At 47.7% G+C, this 16,973-nt stretch overlaps 1 protein-coding gene across 3 annotated transcripts in view; it reads right to left on the bottom strand.

Moving 5' to 3' along the window:
• Window positions 1–4,286: 4,286 nt before the first annotated feature.
• Window positions 4,287–16,973, bottom strand: part of ZCCHC4 (zinc finger CCHC-type containing 4) — a 49,127-nt gene continuing 36,440 nt past the window's right edge. For all 3 annotated transcript variants that reach the window (XM_044296561.1, XM_044296545.1, XM_044296552.1), the window contains exons 10-13: window positions 13,557–13,632; window positions 8,973–9,024; window positions 5,119–5,245; window positions 4,287–4,702 (exon numbers count right to left, since the gene is read on the bottom strand). In XM_044296561.1, the coding sequence (XP_044152496.1) occupies window positions 4,588–4,702; window positions 5,119–5,245; window positions 8,973–9,024; window positions 13,557–13,632 (370 nt within the window). In that variant the 3' untranslated portion in view covers window positions 4,287–4,587. The remainder of the gene's footprint in view (window positions 4,703–5,118; window positions 5,246–8,972; window positions 9,025–13,556; window positions 13,633–16,973) is intronic.

The following is a 16,973-nucleotide window of genomic DNA, read 5'->3' as shown; positions in this document are numbered from 1 at the left end:
TGAAGAGCTCTGTTATGGAACTGAGCATAGGAAACTGCTTCGAAGGAAGAAACCATGTGCCCCAGAGCCCGCATGCAGCGACGAATGGGAACTGTAGCTGGCTGCAACAATGAGCGAATCTAAAGATGGAGAGCGGATAATTTTTCCGGAGGCAAGAACACCTTGGCCTGACAAGTGTCTAGGACCATGCCCAGATAAGTAAATCGCTGCGATGGATAAAGACAAGACTTCTGTCTGTTCACAATCCATCCGAAGTGCTCCAGGACTATGCTCAGGCTGTCTGCCTTCCCTTGGAACGACAAACCCTTCATCAGGATTTCGTCTAAGTAAGGGATAGCCACGATCCCCCTGGCATGACTGCCGCCAGAACCTTCATAGACCCTGGGAGCCGTGGCCAGGCCGAATGGGAGGGCCACAAACTGGTAGTAAAATGGACCCACTGCGAACCGGAGAAACCTCTGATGACTGACACATATGGGAACGGAAGGATAAGCGTCCTGGATGTCTATCGAGGACAGGTACTCCCTCTGTTCCATGGACACAATGACCGACCTCAGTGACTCCATCCAGAATCTGCGGACGCAAAGGAAACAGTTGAGCGCCTTGAAGTCTAGAACGGGACGGACCGTCCCCTCTTTTTTGGGAACCACAAAGAGATTGGAGTAAAACCCCTGAAAATAGTCTTGCGGAGGAATCGGAACAATCACACCTTGCTGCAGCAGTGTGTGAATTTCCAGAAAAAAAGAATCTGCGGCTGCGGGAGAGGCCGCAGGAAACGACTGAAAAAAAAACAGGATGGAGGGGAGGATTTGAAATCCAGCTTGTAGCCCTCTGCAATTACTGCAATTACCTCCCTCACCCACGCATCTGAGACGTGAGCCAGCCAAACATGCCGAAACACATGAAGCCGGCTGCCCACCCGCCCGTCATGCAGCGGAGCTCTTAGGGTTAAAGGACTTGGAGCCCTGTTGACGGGAATGCCAGGAAGGCCGTGTCTTGAAGGAAGGCTTGCGCTTCTGGCCTGTGGCCAACTTTATGGACGCTCCCTTGGGGCCGGAAAAACTCTGAAAGGGACGGAAAAAAAAAAGCTTCCGCTTTTTTGCCTTATTAGACCGCCCACCTGTAGCGTCCGAAATGATCTCATCCAGGCGCTTACCAAAAAGTCTGCTGCTGGTAAAGGGGAGGGCCGCCAGGGTCCGCTTTGAAGCATTATCTGCCACCCAGCAGGAGAGCCATAGGGTACGGCGAATAGCCACCAACAGGGCTGACGAGCGAGCCATAAACCTGGCCGCATCCAAAGATGCTTCGCAAATATATGCACTGGCATGTGAGAGCTGCAGGGCCACATCTGCAAGTTCCCCCAAGGGGACTCCCGAGTCGAGACCCTGACGTAAATTACTTGCCCACTCTCCCATAGCCTTGCTCACCCATGTAGAGGCAAACACCAGCTGCAGCACTGTGCCAACTGCTTCAAAGGCAGATTTTGCAAGCGCTTTCAGCTTCTTATCTTTGATATCAGAAAAAGAAGCCCCATCCGCCATTGGCAAGGTAGTATGTTTAACCAAGCGGGAAACCATTTCTTAGTCAAATCCTCTGGAAAAGGATGTTCAAGCGTTTTGGCAACATGAAATGTTTATCAGGCAAATTCCACTCCTTAGAGAGCGGAATCAAACTCCTGGTGGCTGGGGAAACACTTGTGCGAATGACGGGACTTCCTAAAGGAAACACCTGCGCTGGCAGATGACGGAGCTGGATCCTCAACCTGCAACGTCTCAGTAACTGCCGTAATTAAATTGTCCACCATTGAGGATAGTTTGGGCGACTGACCCTCCGATGAGACAACATTCTCATCTGACCCTCTCTCCTGAGAACATACCTCTTCAGCTGAGGACACGTCGGAGTGAGACTCTATAAAAGGAGGAGGAGAGGCCGAGGAAACGGGAGACACAGACACCCTTTGGAGGAAGATGTTCTGGCCCGTTTTGTGGGGCGGCTGCAATGGGCACAAGACCCATGATCCCTAGAGTCGGACTGCCTCGAAGTCTTCTTCTGCCCCCCTGGCTCCAGCCGGATCGACCCCTCCCCTTGGTGAGGGACGCTACACCAGAACAGAGGGGACTTTCGCCGGGGCGGCCGTGGTGATGCAATTGCTGACGGGAGACAGAAGTTTGTATGGGAACCTCCTTTTCTTCCGGAGAGCGGGAATGAGCAGGGGGTTTGGGTAACCCCCTGGTCTTCCGTCTTCTGCTGACAAACGCCACAATATATCCACATTAGCTTTGTTGGTATTGGAGACATCCTATACCACCCTAGACAGGGAACATGTCCATTCCGGTTCTTCCGTAGGTTGGGCAGCGGGAAGCAATGGGTCAGGAGCCGAGCCACTTGATGGCGCGGCACACGCAAAGCAAAGGGAGTCTGACTGAGGCAATGGAAATTTTGCACGACATGATGCGTAGGCAAAATAACGCACCAACGGGACTGCCTACTTCGGGACCTGGGTTCAGACATAATGACACCCCTGTCACCCCAATTAGGCAAATGGGAAGGTTAGGCCCTGCAAGAAGGGACAAATAAAACTTACCAAGCCTGAGTCCCTCCAAGCAGCCAACACCATCAGCGTCCCGCCAGGTGCTTTAAATCTCGGAAGTGGGCTCTGCCACGCTCGCCGGTACACATTTCGGCATCCCCGGCTGAACTCAGACGCTGGCCATGGAAAAATAATCCCGGGGGGAAAGGGGGCCTCAATTAATAATGGCCCCGGCTGCCCAGCAGACGGGCTGACCAGGAAGTGGCGCTCAGGAGGAAACTCCACCCCTCTCCACTCCCCGGCACGCTCAGGAGGCCACCGCCGTGGAAATGGACACCCCCAGTAGTAGGCCCCAAATGCAACCAGGGACTCTATTACCAATGGCCCCGGCGGCCCTGTGGAAGCCGCTGGATCAAGGAAGCGCCGTGCGTGCGGCCACACAGCAGGAGCAGCCCCTTGAGCCCTGCACCAGGTACAATTTAAACATTACCGGGCTCCCATTACCGTCCATAGTACCTAGGGCGACCACATGGGGACCATCACATGGGGGGAGGAGAGGGTACTGGAGGGGGGCACTGTGGGCAGTCTCCTACTCACCTGTCCGAAGTCTTCTGCCCCTCCTGGCTCCAGCCGGATCACCTACCTTTGATGTGCGGCCCCTTGGTGAGGGACTGCTACATCGTAAACAGAGGGGACTTTCGCTGGGGCTGCCGTGGTGATGCGATTGCTGGCGGGAGACAGAGTTTTTACAGGGACCTCTGGTCCTCCTTTTCTTCTAGAGAGCGGGAATGAGCAGGGGGTTTGGGTGACCCCCTGGTCTCCCGTCTCCTGGGTGGGAGTGCAGGCAGTTTTTACCCGGACTGCCTGAAGCTTCCCGCTAGAAAAAAAGAGACAGATTAGTAAATCAGCAGACCTGCAACGCAGGAAGGTCTGCCTCCTACAGACACTAAGCTAAAACTGATTAGCTTGGTCCCTGCAGGAAGGGAATATAGCTGAAGAGGGAGAGCTTACACTTTGTGTGCTTAGTGTCCGCCTCCTAGCGGCAACAGCTATACCCCATGGGCAATGCCTGTCCTCCCCAATGAGACAGATGAGAAATGCTGATTTCAGCGGTGTGTCACTCAGGAGCTAAAAGTTAGTGGTTGCTGAGAACCAGCATCATAATCATTGCAGCCCGGGCCTGGAAGAGAGTCAAATCTACCTGAGAAGAGTCCTAGTTATTCATAAGCTTCTGCACTCCCCACCCATCTGCTGATGATTGGCAGGTCTCGTCTAGAGAGAAAGGGAGAAAACTAGGTAGAAGACTGTCAGTCATCAGCAGGTGGGCGGGAATTCCATGACTCTTCTCAGGTGGCCGTGACTCTATGCCAGGCCTAGTCTGCAATGACTGTGATGCTGGTTCTCGGCAACCACTTACTTTTAATGTATAAATGACAGAAATCAACTCACCTGTCTCTACTTTATGCTACCATTAGTATAGGCAGCATAAAGTTGATGACAGGTTCCCTTTAAGTTCACCTGTAAAGGTTAGAGTGCATTTTAGATTGTGTGTATTTAGAAGCAAACGCTTACACAATACATACATGTGTATGGGTATTTTAACTGCGCAATCATGATGCAATGTAGGGTGTATTGATCTCATGGACAGATTAAATGTGATAGTATACATATGTAGAAGACCTAATTGAACTGTCGGGTAGAACTTGTGTAGACAGACAAATATTTCATGTATGAAATTACGGAATAAGTGGTTTAGTAAGACCCGGGAGTTGGGTCAGTTTAATAATTACAAAGATCTTTCGAAATATAAGAAAGACAATGAAACAAAAAGGAACAAGAATGTACTAAACAAGTGCAGACAGTAACTTTGACGCCATGCACTACAAGTTGGGCTGATTTCACATGGTGTCTTGCAGTGTCCATAAGCGGTATATGTCAGGAGGATTTCCAGATGTATAACCCAAACAGTTGCCACAAAAGGACACTCATTTGGCACTATGGATAGGGCAAATGGACCCTGCAAGGCAGTGTGAAAGCATCCTTATGGTGACGTGCACTCAGGATGACGGCTTCTTCTTCTTCTTCTGTTTATTTTTATTCTTCCAAAGAGCTGGAATCCGTGAAGACTTCTTTACACTTATTTTTAGACTTCGTTTGCTCTGATTTTGCTTTCTAAAAAAAGATGAAAACAGATTTTATCAGAACAGGCTATACAATATACAAGACCGTGAACACACACATTACACCTAGACAGAAATCTATGGCAGCTCTGAGCTGCCGTAGATCTTTGGCTTCATTTGCGACAGAAAACTGGCATAAATGAAGATAAATTTGTCGCTGTGTCTGGCCACAACCTGTTCCAGCCCTTGCCAGGTCCCTTTCTGAAAAGTGGCGAGGGCTGGGTAAAACTTTGCGACTTTTTAACTCCACTTTTCTGTCGCAGGGAGATAAATCTGTTGATATGTTCTTTGATACTGTAAAGACATGCAATGTACTGTCTACACACAATGCTCTATACAATCTATAACACTTTAAAGATGCGCGAGGCAATACAGTGAAGACACACACCATGAAATGTCATAACTCACGTTTTATGGCGCGGACAGCTGCTGCGTTTATGATCTTTGTCTCCACACACAAAACAGCCTTCTACCTTACTGCCGCAGGAATGACCTTCAAGAGCACAACGCCCACAAGAGGAACAGTGTGTCCATGCTGTGAAATAAAGCCCTGGACCAATCAGTCAAAGCTCAGTTGTGTTATTGGCTACAGTACATACAATTAATCTGTCTGGCACAAACAGTAAAAGTCATGCAAAAAGTTTTCCAAGCCTTAAACAAAATTCAAAAACTTTCCTGGGTCATACTCTAAAAGAAAGGCTATTGTGTTCCAGTTTGGGTGAAATGAGCCTTACATTAGCATTACAACACAGGGGGCTATTCCCAGACTACGACTACACAGAGGTTCCACCACACCGATCAGAGTCCACCACCCCTGCTTAGAATGAACAAGCTCCTTTTGGGTGTGAAGGCACGCACTGTGCTACTCCGTAAAAAGGAAAGCAAACGTGAGTGGCCCGTCAATGGGGAAAAGAAAAACAGGTCATGACAGACCCAGAATTGGATCCTGTAAATATAAAAGCCATTGGGCCAGTGTGAACAAAGTCACACATCGATACATGGCTTATCTATGAAAATGCTTACAATTATGGGAGCCCAGATGATTGTTACACTGTGTAATCCTAATATAACTATACAGGTTTCAGTGAGATGGTCCAAGTACATGAAACAACTACAACACAGTCCTAGTGAAGCCTTCTCAGATACGTGCCAACTTCAGTAAATCGCCCCATTGCAGTGTTCTCCAACACATACACAATGTCCGCAGAAGAAAGCGTTTGTGAAGGTATGAGAAGGTAAGGCAGGGCTGAGCAGACTAAATACAAATTCCATATCTTGTACTACTGTATGCTATATAGTGAGGCTGGGGACACACAGACTTTTTGTAGCTACAGCCATTCTTCAAAGGAAGACAGTAAGTTACAGAATGTATTCTACTGCATCTGTAAATTAACTGAAAATTGATCTCTTAGCACTCCAAAAAGTCGAGGTGTAACCCTAGGTTAAAGCAGATCCGGCAGGCTGTTCTGGCCGGGAATAGTCTGCCAGATCAGTTACTGTCAGGCGCTGCTGGAATGCAGTGCACGGCAGTAACGGATCCGGCAGGTTGTTCGCGACCGGGAACAGCCTGCCGGATGTGCTTAACGCAGATATGAAACAGGCCTTAGCCTAAAAGGCAATGTGTCAGACTGTGCAGGGCCCAACTGGTAACAACCATCTGGATCTTTATTGCAAACTGCTAGTAATTCATTCATAACTTCTAGAAGGAAGATAAAAGGAATGACAAATTATAGAGTCATAAGAATAATGCTATGATGCTCCAAAATTGTTATTATATGGGGAAAGCAAGAAGTTACTAAAACAAACATGTCTGGAGAGGTGACAGGTCCTCCTTATACAGAGGCTCCCAGGATAAAAAAAAAAAAAAAAAAGTATGCCAACTTGCACCAGCCTAGCAGAGGACAAAAGGACCTCTCCTCAGTCTAACTAATGGGCACTTATGGATATGTTTGACGTATACACCGGGGGATTCTCCAGCACATTTTTTTAATGCGCCCTTATGGTGCAGACAGACGATGTTGCAGAGCCTGTGCGTGGCCACATAACGGTGCAAGCAAAACAGAGGTACAACCTTCAAGACTGTGCCGCTATTGTCACCGCATAGTTGGCAGCACCTGAACCTCGCAAGATCTATAACAATAACATGACATGGTGGCCATGACATGCCATCACACAGCGAGGACAACTAAAAAATGTATTAAAAAAATGTATTCCTGCAGTTTTTTGCACTGGCCACTAAGCCTAATAATAGATGCTACATCTTGGTGTGTACAGATCACTTTTCAGCAGTCATCTCATTATCATCACAAACAGGATTAGAAGATTAAAATTACAGATATCACCTATATGCACCGTATATAGCACAGGATTCACCATTTACAATAGGTGATATACCAGCTTATCTACTCCTTCCTGACCTCTGCACAGGTGACAGTGCATACCTAGAAAACTCTCCTACAGAAGTTAATGAGGTCCCCTCCGCTCCATTGTGTCTTTAACCCATGATGGCTGCTGTTATAGTGCTCCAGATGGCGACCAAAATGGTAGCTGATGCGATTTAGAATTTGAAAATGGCGACAAGACTTTTTAGTCTTGTCGCCATTTGCAAATAGACCCACCCAGGAAGGTGATGTAGTTGAATACGGCAGCGAGGCACAGGAGTTGAGAATTCCCTGCCCCACCAATCACCCTCATAGGGCTCAGGCTTCAGGTCTAGTAGGCATGAGGCCTATGTAAAAGTAAATCTCGTTGCAAAATGCCTTTTCCCTGCGCAATTCCGTTATAGTAAATAAAAAGCCCCTTGCCTTGCGCGATCCTACGCAGGGCAAATGAGAGCATCAGAGCATGAATTGCTCTGATGGTCAAGTCAGGGGGGCTGCCGGGGTGAAATTCTGGGTATGTCTGGGTTCAGCTTTAAACTTAGACAACCCCTTTAATGCTCGTGGTATTGCAGGGACATTTCTATTACAGGGGCATATTAGGGGACATTATTTTTGGAGACACTATACATACATTATTAATGGGAGTTCAATGTAGGGTTTTATTATTACTAGGGGCATTTTAGCAGATATTATTATTACTGGGGGGAACTCTAGGGAGCATTATAATTGCTGGAAGCACTATAGGTACATTGAGGGTTATTTACTATACTGAAATACTCCTAAACTAGGCGTAGAAAAAGGTCTAAATGTAAGACTGCTCGGAAGCTGTCTTACATTTAGAACTGGTGCTGGATGCGCCAAAGTTATGCAGAGGCCTGCGCCTTTTCATAACTTCGGCGGATCCCCCGCCAGCACAAGGCCTTTATTAAGATCGGCATCTAAAACATTGGTCTTAATAAATGTGCCCCATTATTTCTAATCAGCTGTACAGTATTTGGGGACATTGGGGAACACGGTGGGCACAGTACTGGGAGTGGCAGCAGGATGACATTGTTGGGTGGGGAGTTAGTTTGTGTAACAAACTCTGCAGAGAGGCGGCTGAAAGAATTTGTCATGGTGGTCAGGGTCAAACGGAGGAGATGAGGAAAGAGGAGATCTACATCACACGGGATGCAAGAGGTATGTGGTGCTGTATTCTCCTATAGGTTTCCTAGTGCTGGCAGGTAGTATGCTGTAAGTAGGGCGGACTCATTGCCGTGACTTGCATCTTACCTCCTCCTCCAAGTCTTTTTTTTAAATATAATTACATGTATTTTAAATTTGGCGACTCAAAATATTAGGAGCCAATGGCTCCTAGGCACTAATTAAGGAAGGTCTCTAAATGCTGTTAAGAACAGCACAGACAAGACGGGTGTCCCCAAAATAATGTTCAGGAACTAGAATAAAAAATCTACAATCAGATTAGAAAATAGAATATTTGTGTCACCATTTGGTTTTAACTGGCATAAAAGGTTTTCGGTGACAAATTCCTTTTAGAAGGTAGGTAGACAATGTTTATTTCACAATTTGCTACCAATATGAAAATATTTTCTACGGGCAGTAATAACTCCTTTAATACTTATGTAATATCCTAATATGTTACTTGAAGAACTCTGCTTCCTGAAAAAGGGGTGCGCCAATTTATTTCTGTACTGCAGCCGTGCAATTTGTTTTCTTTTCCATCCTTCTGGATATATTTGCATATGGCTCATTAGGCCTAACCTAATCCCTTTAGGTATGGATGACAGCGTGTTATAAGGTATTATAAGGAAACAGCTGTTGATAATTAGTATACAGCACATAGTATTCAGTTACAAAGGGAATACACGGTTGGGTACTTACACGGCTTCACGCATCTATTACACAGGTGACAGTGTTTCCACGCTCGGCCATCCTATAGGAAATAATAAAATCTTACATTCAGTTGTTTACACTGCAGAAATCTAGATTTAGGCCCCTTTCATGCCTGCGGCAGGGTGTTCCGGCCGGCAGACAACGTCGGGAATCGGCCGGACATAAACCACTGCACGCAGCCGTCTTTGGCCGGCCGATTTTTAGCATATTTGTTGGGTCGTGGCCGGATCTCTGCCGAACCCCATTATAGTCAATAGGGTCTGGCCGGAGGGCGGAAGTATCCGGCAATGCCAGATGCGATGGTCTCCTGCAGACTGATCTCTACCGGAACAGCCTGCCGGATTTCCCTGCCACAAGTGTGAAACTAGCCTTAGTGTTTCCATGAAGGATCTAGAATCTAGATCTATGAAATCCTATTAGTAAGAAGACATTTTCCAACAGAATATACTTAAAGGGTTGTCTCACTTCAGCAAGTGGCATTTATCATGTAGAGAAAGTTACTAATGTATTGTGATTGTCTATATTGCTTCCTTTGTGGGCTGGATTAATTTTTTGCCATCACATTATATACACTGCTCGTTTCCATGGTTAGGACCACCCTACAATCCAGCAAGCTATCGGAAACAGCACCAGCCTCTCTGGTGGTCGGGGGCACATAGGCTAGTGCTTTTTCCTACAGTGAGCAAGCACGACCACCGCTGGGTGGTCGTAACCAAGGAAACCAGCAGTGTATAATGTGATGGAAAAATAAATCCAGACACAAAGTAAACCGATTAAAATTCTGCAATTGAAAATGTAGTATAGCTGCCGCCAGCTCTATCCACTGCTCGTATCTGTGACAGTTACAAGGAGAATGCTGCAGCAGAAAGACACACCTCTGAGCAGTGACAGAAAGAGAGCGGGGGCAGAAAGACACACCACTGAGCAGTGACAGAAAGAGAGCGGGGGCAGAAAGACACACCCCTGAGCAGTGACAGAAAGGACACGCCAATGAGCTGTGATAGGGATAGGTGTAGCAGAAAGGACATGCCACCTGGGCTGTGATAGGGAGAAAGCTGCAGCAGAAAGTACATGCGGGGACCCACAGGAGGAGTGCTGGGAGGAGGATGGGAGTAATAGTGGTGGCATAGATAGGAGTAGCAGGCCCGTTTGGTTGCAATAAAAAAAGTCTCTATTTATGGAATAGATAATGGTTACTCTCTGGCAGCTTTTCAGTCTCAGGAGAGGCTTCTCTTTGGCAGGAGCTCACTTGAGTAGGTCTCGTCTCTGCTCAGCTAAGACTCACAAACTAACCAGAGGAGGCCAAAGCAGCCAATTTCCACAGCAACCTAACCAAGACTGCCAGAGTTAACTGTCTATATACATTTATTTGGAATGCATTGTGCAGAGAGACACAAATTCTTTTAGCATTAAAACACAACATTTAAATTTTTGAAAACAATAAACTTTTAGAAGTGATCCGCTGGGTCACTGCAGACTAGGGCTGAAACGATTACTCGATTCAATTGAGTAATTAGACCAAAAAAAAATCCTCAATGCTAATTTTTTGCATCGAGGATTCGTTTGTGTCATGTGACCATGGAGCTGGAGTGAAGGGCTTGCTATTACTAACTGCTCCGTGGTAACCCGCCGGGCCGAACCGCACTTTCCTCCTGACACATCGTCAGGACCAGACGCTGTGTGATGTCAGGATGACAGTGCAGCGTGAGTAGAAGAAGATGGACACTATGTGGAGCGGGGCACCTACAGGAGCAGTAAGTATTTTATTTAATGGGCGCTTGGGACATGGCTAGGAGAGGAAGCTGGTGGCACTGGGGGGACGACAGCTGATGGCACTGGGGGGGGGGACAGCTGATGGCACTGGGGGGGGGGACAGCTGATGGCACTGGGGGGGGGGACAGCTGATGGCACTGGGGGGGGGACAGCTGATGGCACTGGGGGGGGACAGCTGATGGCACTGGGGGGGGGGACAGCTGATGGCACTGGGGGGGGGACAGCTGATGGCACTGGGGGGGGGACAGCTGATGGCACCTGGGGGGGACAGCAGATGGCACTGAGGGGGGGACAGCTGATGGCACTGGGGGGGGGGAACAGCTGGTGGCACTGGGGGGGGGAACAGCTGATGGCACTGGGGGGGGGGAACAGCTGATGGCACTGGGGGGGGGGAACAGCTGATGGCACTGGGGGGGGGAACAGCTGATGGCACTGGGGGGGGGGGGGAACAGCTGATGGCACTGGGGGGGGAACAGCTGATGGCACTGGGGGGGGGACAGCTGATGGCACTGGGGGGGGACAGCTGATGGCACTGGGGGGGGGACAGCTGATGGCACTGGGGGGGGGGGAACAGCTGGTGGCACTGGCACTGGGGCGGGGGGGACAGCTGTGGCACGGGGGGGGGGAACAGCTGATGGCACTGGGGGGGGGGAACAGCTGGTGGCACTGGGGGGGGGAACAGCTGGTGGCACTGGGGGGGGGAACAGCTGTGGCACTGGGGGGGGGGGGGAACAGCTGGTGGCACTGGGGGGGGGGGAACAGCTGGTGCACTGGGGGGGGGGGGGACAGCTGGTGGCACTGGGGGGGGGAACAGCTGGTGGCACTGGGGGGGGGGGGGAACAGCTGGTGGCACTGGGGGGGGGGGGAACAGCTGGTGGCACTGGGGGGGGGGAACAGCTGGTGGCACTGGGGGGGGGGAACAGCTGGTGGCACTGGGGGGGGGAACAGCTGGTGGCACTGGGGGGGGGGGACAGCTGGTGGCACTGGGGGGGGGGGGAACAGCTGGTGGCACTGGGGGGGGGGGAACAGCTGGTGGCACTGGGGGGGGGGGACAGCTGGTGGCACTGGGGGGGGGGAACAGCTGGTGCACTGGGGGGGGGGAACAGCTGGTGGCACTGGGGGGGGGGAACAGCTGGTGGCACTGGGGGGGGGAACAGCTGATGGCACTGGGGGGGGACAGCTGGTGGCACTGGGGGGGGGACAGCTGATGGCACTGGGGGGGGAACAGCTGATGGCACTGGGGGGGGGGGAACAGCTGATGGCACTGGGGGGGGGAACAGCTGATGGCACTGGGGGGGGGGGAACAGCTGATGGCACTGGGGGGGGGACAGCTGGTGGCACCGAGGGGGACAGCTGGTGGCACCGAGGGGGCAGCTGATGGCACTGGGGGGAGCCTTATGGCGCTGGCTGGTGGCACTGAGGGGGCAGCTGATGGCACTGGTGGGGGGAGCCTTATGGCGCTGGCTGGAAGCTGATGGCACTTAGGGGGCAGCTGGTGACACTAGGGGGGAGTATGAGATTTTATAAAGAAAAACATTCTTTTAATTGGTTTTCTGTTATTAAAGTACTCGATTAATAGTTGGATTAATCAACAGAATATTCGATTACAAAAATAGTCGATAGCTGCAGCCCTATTGCAGATGTGCCCCGAGCTACCAGCTGGGAAAAAATCTAGCACATCAATTGGAGCAATGAATGGAGAGATCTCCGGATCCATGTGAGGTCCAGGGCTGGTTCTAGCTTTGTTAGAAAGAATTTGTCATGTACTATATGATGTATGCTTTTTTAAGCATCAATCATGACATAACCCCTTTAGTGTGAAAAAATATACTGGGCCAAACAAATTGAGTAAGATCGCTCCAAGCAGTATGAATGTAGAACATGATGTTATGCCGTTCATTAGATTTGTCCATCTTGTTTTAGTAGGACGGCTTCTGTGAGTGTAGTCCCCAGGCAGTGCGAGACGCCACGTCAAGCCATTTTTGCTGTATGCTAATATATCTAAATTATGGAAATATGTCTGGGTACTATTACATTACTTATTTTTATGCTGCTAAGACAGGTGATTACACAACGTTGTTTATCTAAAATGTATGCCCGTCTATTGTGTAATGTGGAATTTCCTGCTGGCATCAAATAATACATATAACAACAGGGTCCTGCCCAGGGATAAGAGTGTATAGTCACCAGCCTCTATAGTAAATAGCTAGGGGCCCTGATGCAATATTTACATTTGCCCGTGATCATGACAAGCGCCATTTGAGAGCTGTGGGAGATGTATGTACAAATCCATTCATGCACATATTTGTAGGAGCATTGCGAGGCATTTAGCTATGGGCTTGTACCCAAGGGGACACGCATAGTGCACCGAATAGCCAGCAAGTGCCTAAGGGGAATACGAGGACTCGTCCACTCCTATCTTTGGCACCAAGCAGAGCTAGAACAGAGTCCAACTCTCACTCACTTCTTACTAGGCCGAGTCCAATTCAGCAGCAGCTGCACATAAGACATTGCTCTCCTGCTTGTGTCCCATGTATGCAAGGCTTTAGCGGAGCTGAGCTGGTACAGGCAGGCGGAGTGATGCTCCGGCCTGTACTGCGCTCAGTGCAGCCTCAGGGGAAATCTGTACTCCCATACACAGCAGTGTAAAAATAAATTACAAAAATTATTTTCGCACATTCAGAATAGGATTTTTTAAAGTTTTTTTTAAAAGTTTACGTACACTTTAAATACAAAAATTATGAAAAAGAATACAGCACTTTGGGAAAGAAAAAAAAGGAAAAACAAACATACTGTTACCTTGGAGGTACAAGATGTGCAGATTTCACAATGTCTGTTTTCTGAGGACACGCATCTCTTACAGATTGAGCAGAACCTACATTACAAAATAATAAGTGCCAAGAACAATACTAATTTACATAAAAAAAATACCATTCTACATCACACACAATAATGTTACATTATTTATCAAAGAGGAACTTTATAGGCGTTGTATAGAAGCGTTGCTACATATATATATTGTTTTTTATTATGTTTATTATGTTCACACCTACGTCACAGCTAGGGATGAGCCAATCGACTTTGGATGAAACATACAACTTAAATGTAATCTGTGATAGAGGCTGAGACTAGGGATGAGCCAATCGACTTCGGATGAAACATCCGAAGTTGATTCGCATAAAACTTTGTTTCAATACTGTACGGAGTGAGCACTCTGTAAAGTATTAAAATGTATTGGCTCAGAAATTGAATAATACTGTAAAAAAACATTTCCCGAACTCTGGTTTGGTTCCACTTCGGGAAATGTTTTTTTACAGTATAAATCTATTTCTGAAGTGATTATGCGAAGTCTCGCGAGACTTCGTGAAGTAACAATTTCGGCTCATCTGATCCAATACATTCTAATACTGTATCAAGCGCTCATATATATATATATATATATATATATATATATATATATATATAATATATATATATATATATATATATATATATACATACATATATACAGTACAGACCAAAAGTTTGGACACACCTTCTCATTCAAAGAGTTTTCTTTATTTTCATGACTATGAAAATTGTAGATTCACACTGAAGGCATCAAAACTATGAATTAACACATGTGGAATTATATACATAACAAAAAAGTGTGAAACAACTGAAAATATGTCATATTCTAGGTTCTTCAAAGTAGCCACCTTTTGCTTTGATTACTGCTTTGCACACTCTTGGCATTCTCTTGATGAGCTTCAAGAGGTAGTCACCTGAAATGGTCTTCCAACAGTCTTGAAGGAGTTCCCAGAGATGCTTAGCACTTGTTGGCCCTTTTGCCTTCACTCTGCGGTCCAGCTCACCCCAAACCATCTCGATTGGGTTCAGGTCCGGTGACTGTGGAGGCCAGGTCATCTGGCGCAGCACCCCATCACTCTCCTTCATGGTCAAATAGCCCTTACACAGCCTGGAGGTGTGTTTGGGGTCATTGTCCTGTTGAAAAATAAATGATGGTCCAACTAAACGCAAACCGGATGGAATAGCATGCCGCTGCAAGATGCTGTGGTAGCCATGCTGGTTCAGTATGCCTTCAATTTTGAATAAATCCCCAACAGTGTCACCAGCAAAGCACCCCCACACCATCACACCTCCTCCTCCATGCTTCACGGTGGGAACCAGGCATGTAGAGTCCATCCGTTCACCTTTTCTGCGTCGCACAAAGACACGGTGGTTGGAACCAAAGATCTCAAATTTGGACTCATCAGACCAAAGCACAGATTTCCACTGGTCTAATGTCCATTCCTTGTGTTCTTTAGCCCAAACAAGTCTCTTCTGCTTGTTGCCTGTCCTTAGCAGTGGTTTCCTAGCAGATATTCTACCATGAAGGCCTGATTCACACAGTCTCCTCTTAACAGTTGTTCTAGAGATGTGTCTGCTGCTAGAACTCTGTGTGGCATTGACCTGGTCTCTAATCTGAGCTGCTGTTAACCTGCGATTTCTGAGGCTGGTGACTCGGATGAACTTATCCTCCGCAGCAGAGGTGACTCTTGGTCTTCCTTTCCTGGGGCGGTCCGCATGTGAGCCAGTTTCTTTGTAGCGCTTGATGGTTTTTGTGACTGCACTTGGGGACACTTTCAAAGTTTTCCCAATTTTTCGGACTGACTGACCTTCATTTCTTAAAGTAATGATGGCCACTCGTTTTTCTTTACTTAGCTGCTTTTTTCTTGCCATAATACAAATTCTAACAGTCTATTCAGTAGGACTATCAGCTGTGTATCCACCTGACTTCTCCACAACGCAACTGATGGTCCCAACCCCATTTATAAGGCAAGAAATCCCACTTATTAAACCTGACAGGGCACACCTGTGAAGTGAAAACCATTTCAGGTGACTACCTCTTGAAGCTCATCAAGAGAATGCCAAGAGTGTGCAAAGCAGTAATCAAAGCAAAAGGTGGCTACTTTGAAGAACCTAGAATATGACATATTTTCAGTTGTTTCACACTTTTTTGTTATGTATATAATTCCACATGTGTTAATTCATAGTTTTGATGCCTTCAGTGTGAATCTACAATTTTCATAGTCATGAAAATAAAGAAAACTCTTTGAATGAGAAGGTGTGTCCAAACTTTTGGTCTGTACTGTATATATATATATATATATATATATATATATATATATTATTATTATTATTTTTTTAGAATGTCAGAGGTGGGAAGACAGAGTGCTCTCTGATTCTGCCATGACCAGTATGTCATCCAGATAGGGTATCGTTAGGATATCCTTTTCCCTCACATGAGCCATCACTTCTGCCATTAGCTTGATGAACAGCCTGGGAGCTTGGGATACTCCGAATGGGGGCGCTCTATATTGAAAGTGGTGGATCTGTCCCTCCATGGATTAGGATGTGATAATATGAGTCTTTTATGTCTAGGGTTGACATTACGCATTCTGGAAACAGCTGCTTTATTGCCGATTGTACCGATTTCATTCAGATTTTTTTGTAATTTAGGAATTAGTTTAGGTATCTTAGGTTTATTATCATCTTATTAATACAGTGCTGGCAAAGCAACTTTGGCCAGGAAGGGATTAACTTTTTCCCACAAGTTGCGCACTCCTTCGCACGTGTTTTAGAAGTCGCCTTCCTAGGGCTCTTTTTGATATTCTAGGAAAAAATAAACAGAATGGCCCTCTTAGAATAAGAATTTTGTAAGGAGAATGCTGGGGATTAACACCCTTACCCCACTAGGAGTACCAATCGTGTATCGTGGTTGTCCTGGTCACCAGTGCGCTGACCACCATCTTCTTCCATGGTACAGTCCAGGGATGGAGGGTCTTCCATAGACTAGGTCTGCAGACGTCTTTCTCTGGCTGGCTGACACCCTTCCACCTGCGCACTGAACGGGGTTAAATACCCCAGGTATGGCCCCGTTGCAGCCTTCCACTCTTTACTTCCAGAACGCTGTGCGTTCCAAATACCGGAAGTGGCCGTACGTCACTTCCGGTTTGCGCTTAACGCGAGAACAAGAGCCCCGCTCCGCCCCCTGCCTCTGTAATGCCAATAGGGAATGCGGCCTGCAGGAGGAAGAGACCCCAGACCTCCTGAACACCGCCAGGAGGTTCCGGCGTGATAGCAGTACAACTGGTACTGCGTGCGGATCACAACCCGGCCCCAGCCAGGACCAGGAAGGATGGAATTCCAGACTTCAGGCAACTCCTAGTAGAG

This window comes from Bufo gargarizans, chromosome 1, assembly GCF_014858855.1.
Source record: "Bufo gargarizans isolate SCDJY-AF-19 chromosome 1, ASM1485885v1, whole genome shotgun sequence".
In the NCBI taxonomy this organism is placed as follows: Eukaryota; Metazoa; Chordata; class Amphibia; order Anura; family Bufonidae; genus Bufo; species Bufo gargarizans.
This window is presented reverse-complemented; position numbering and strand designations above follow the sequence as displayed.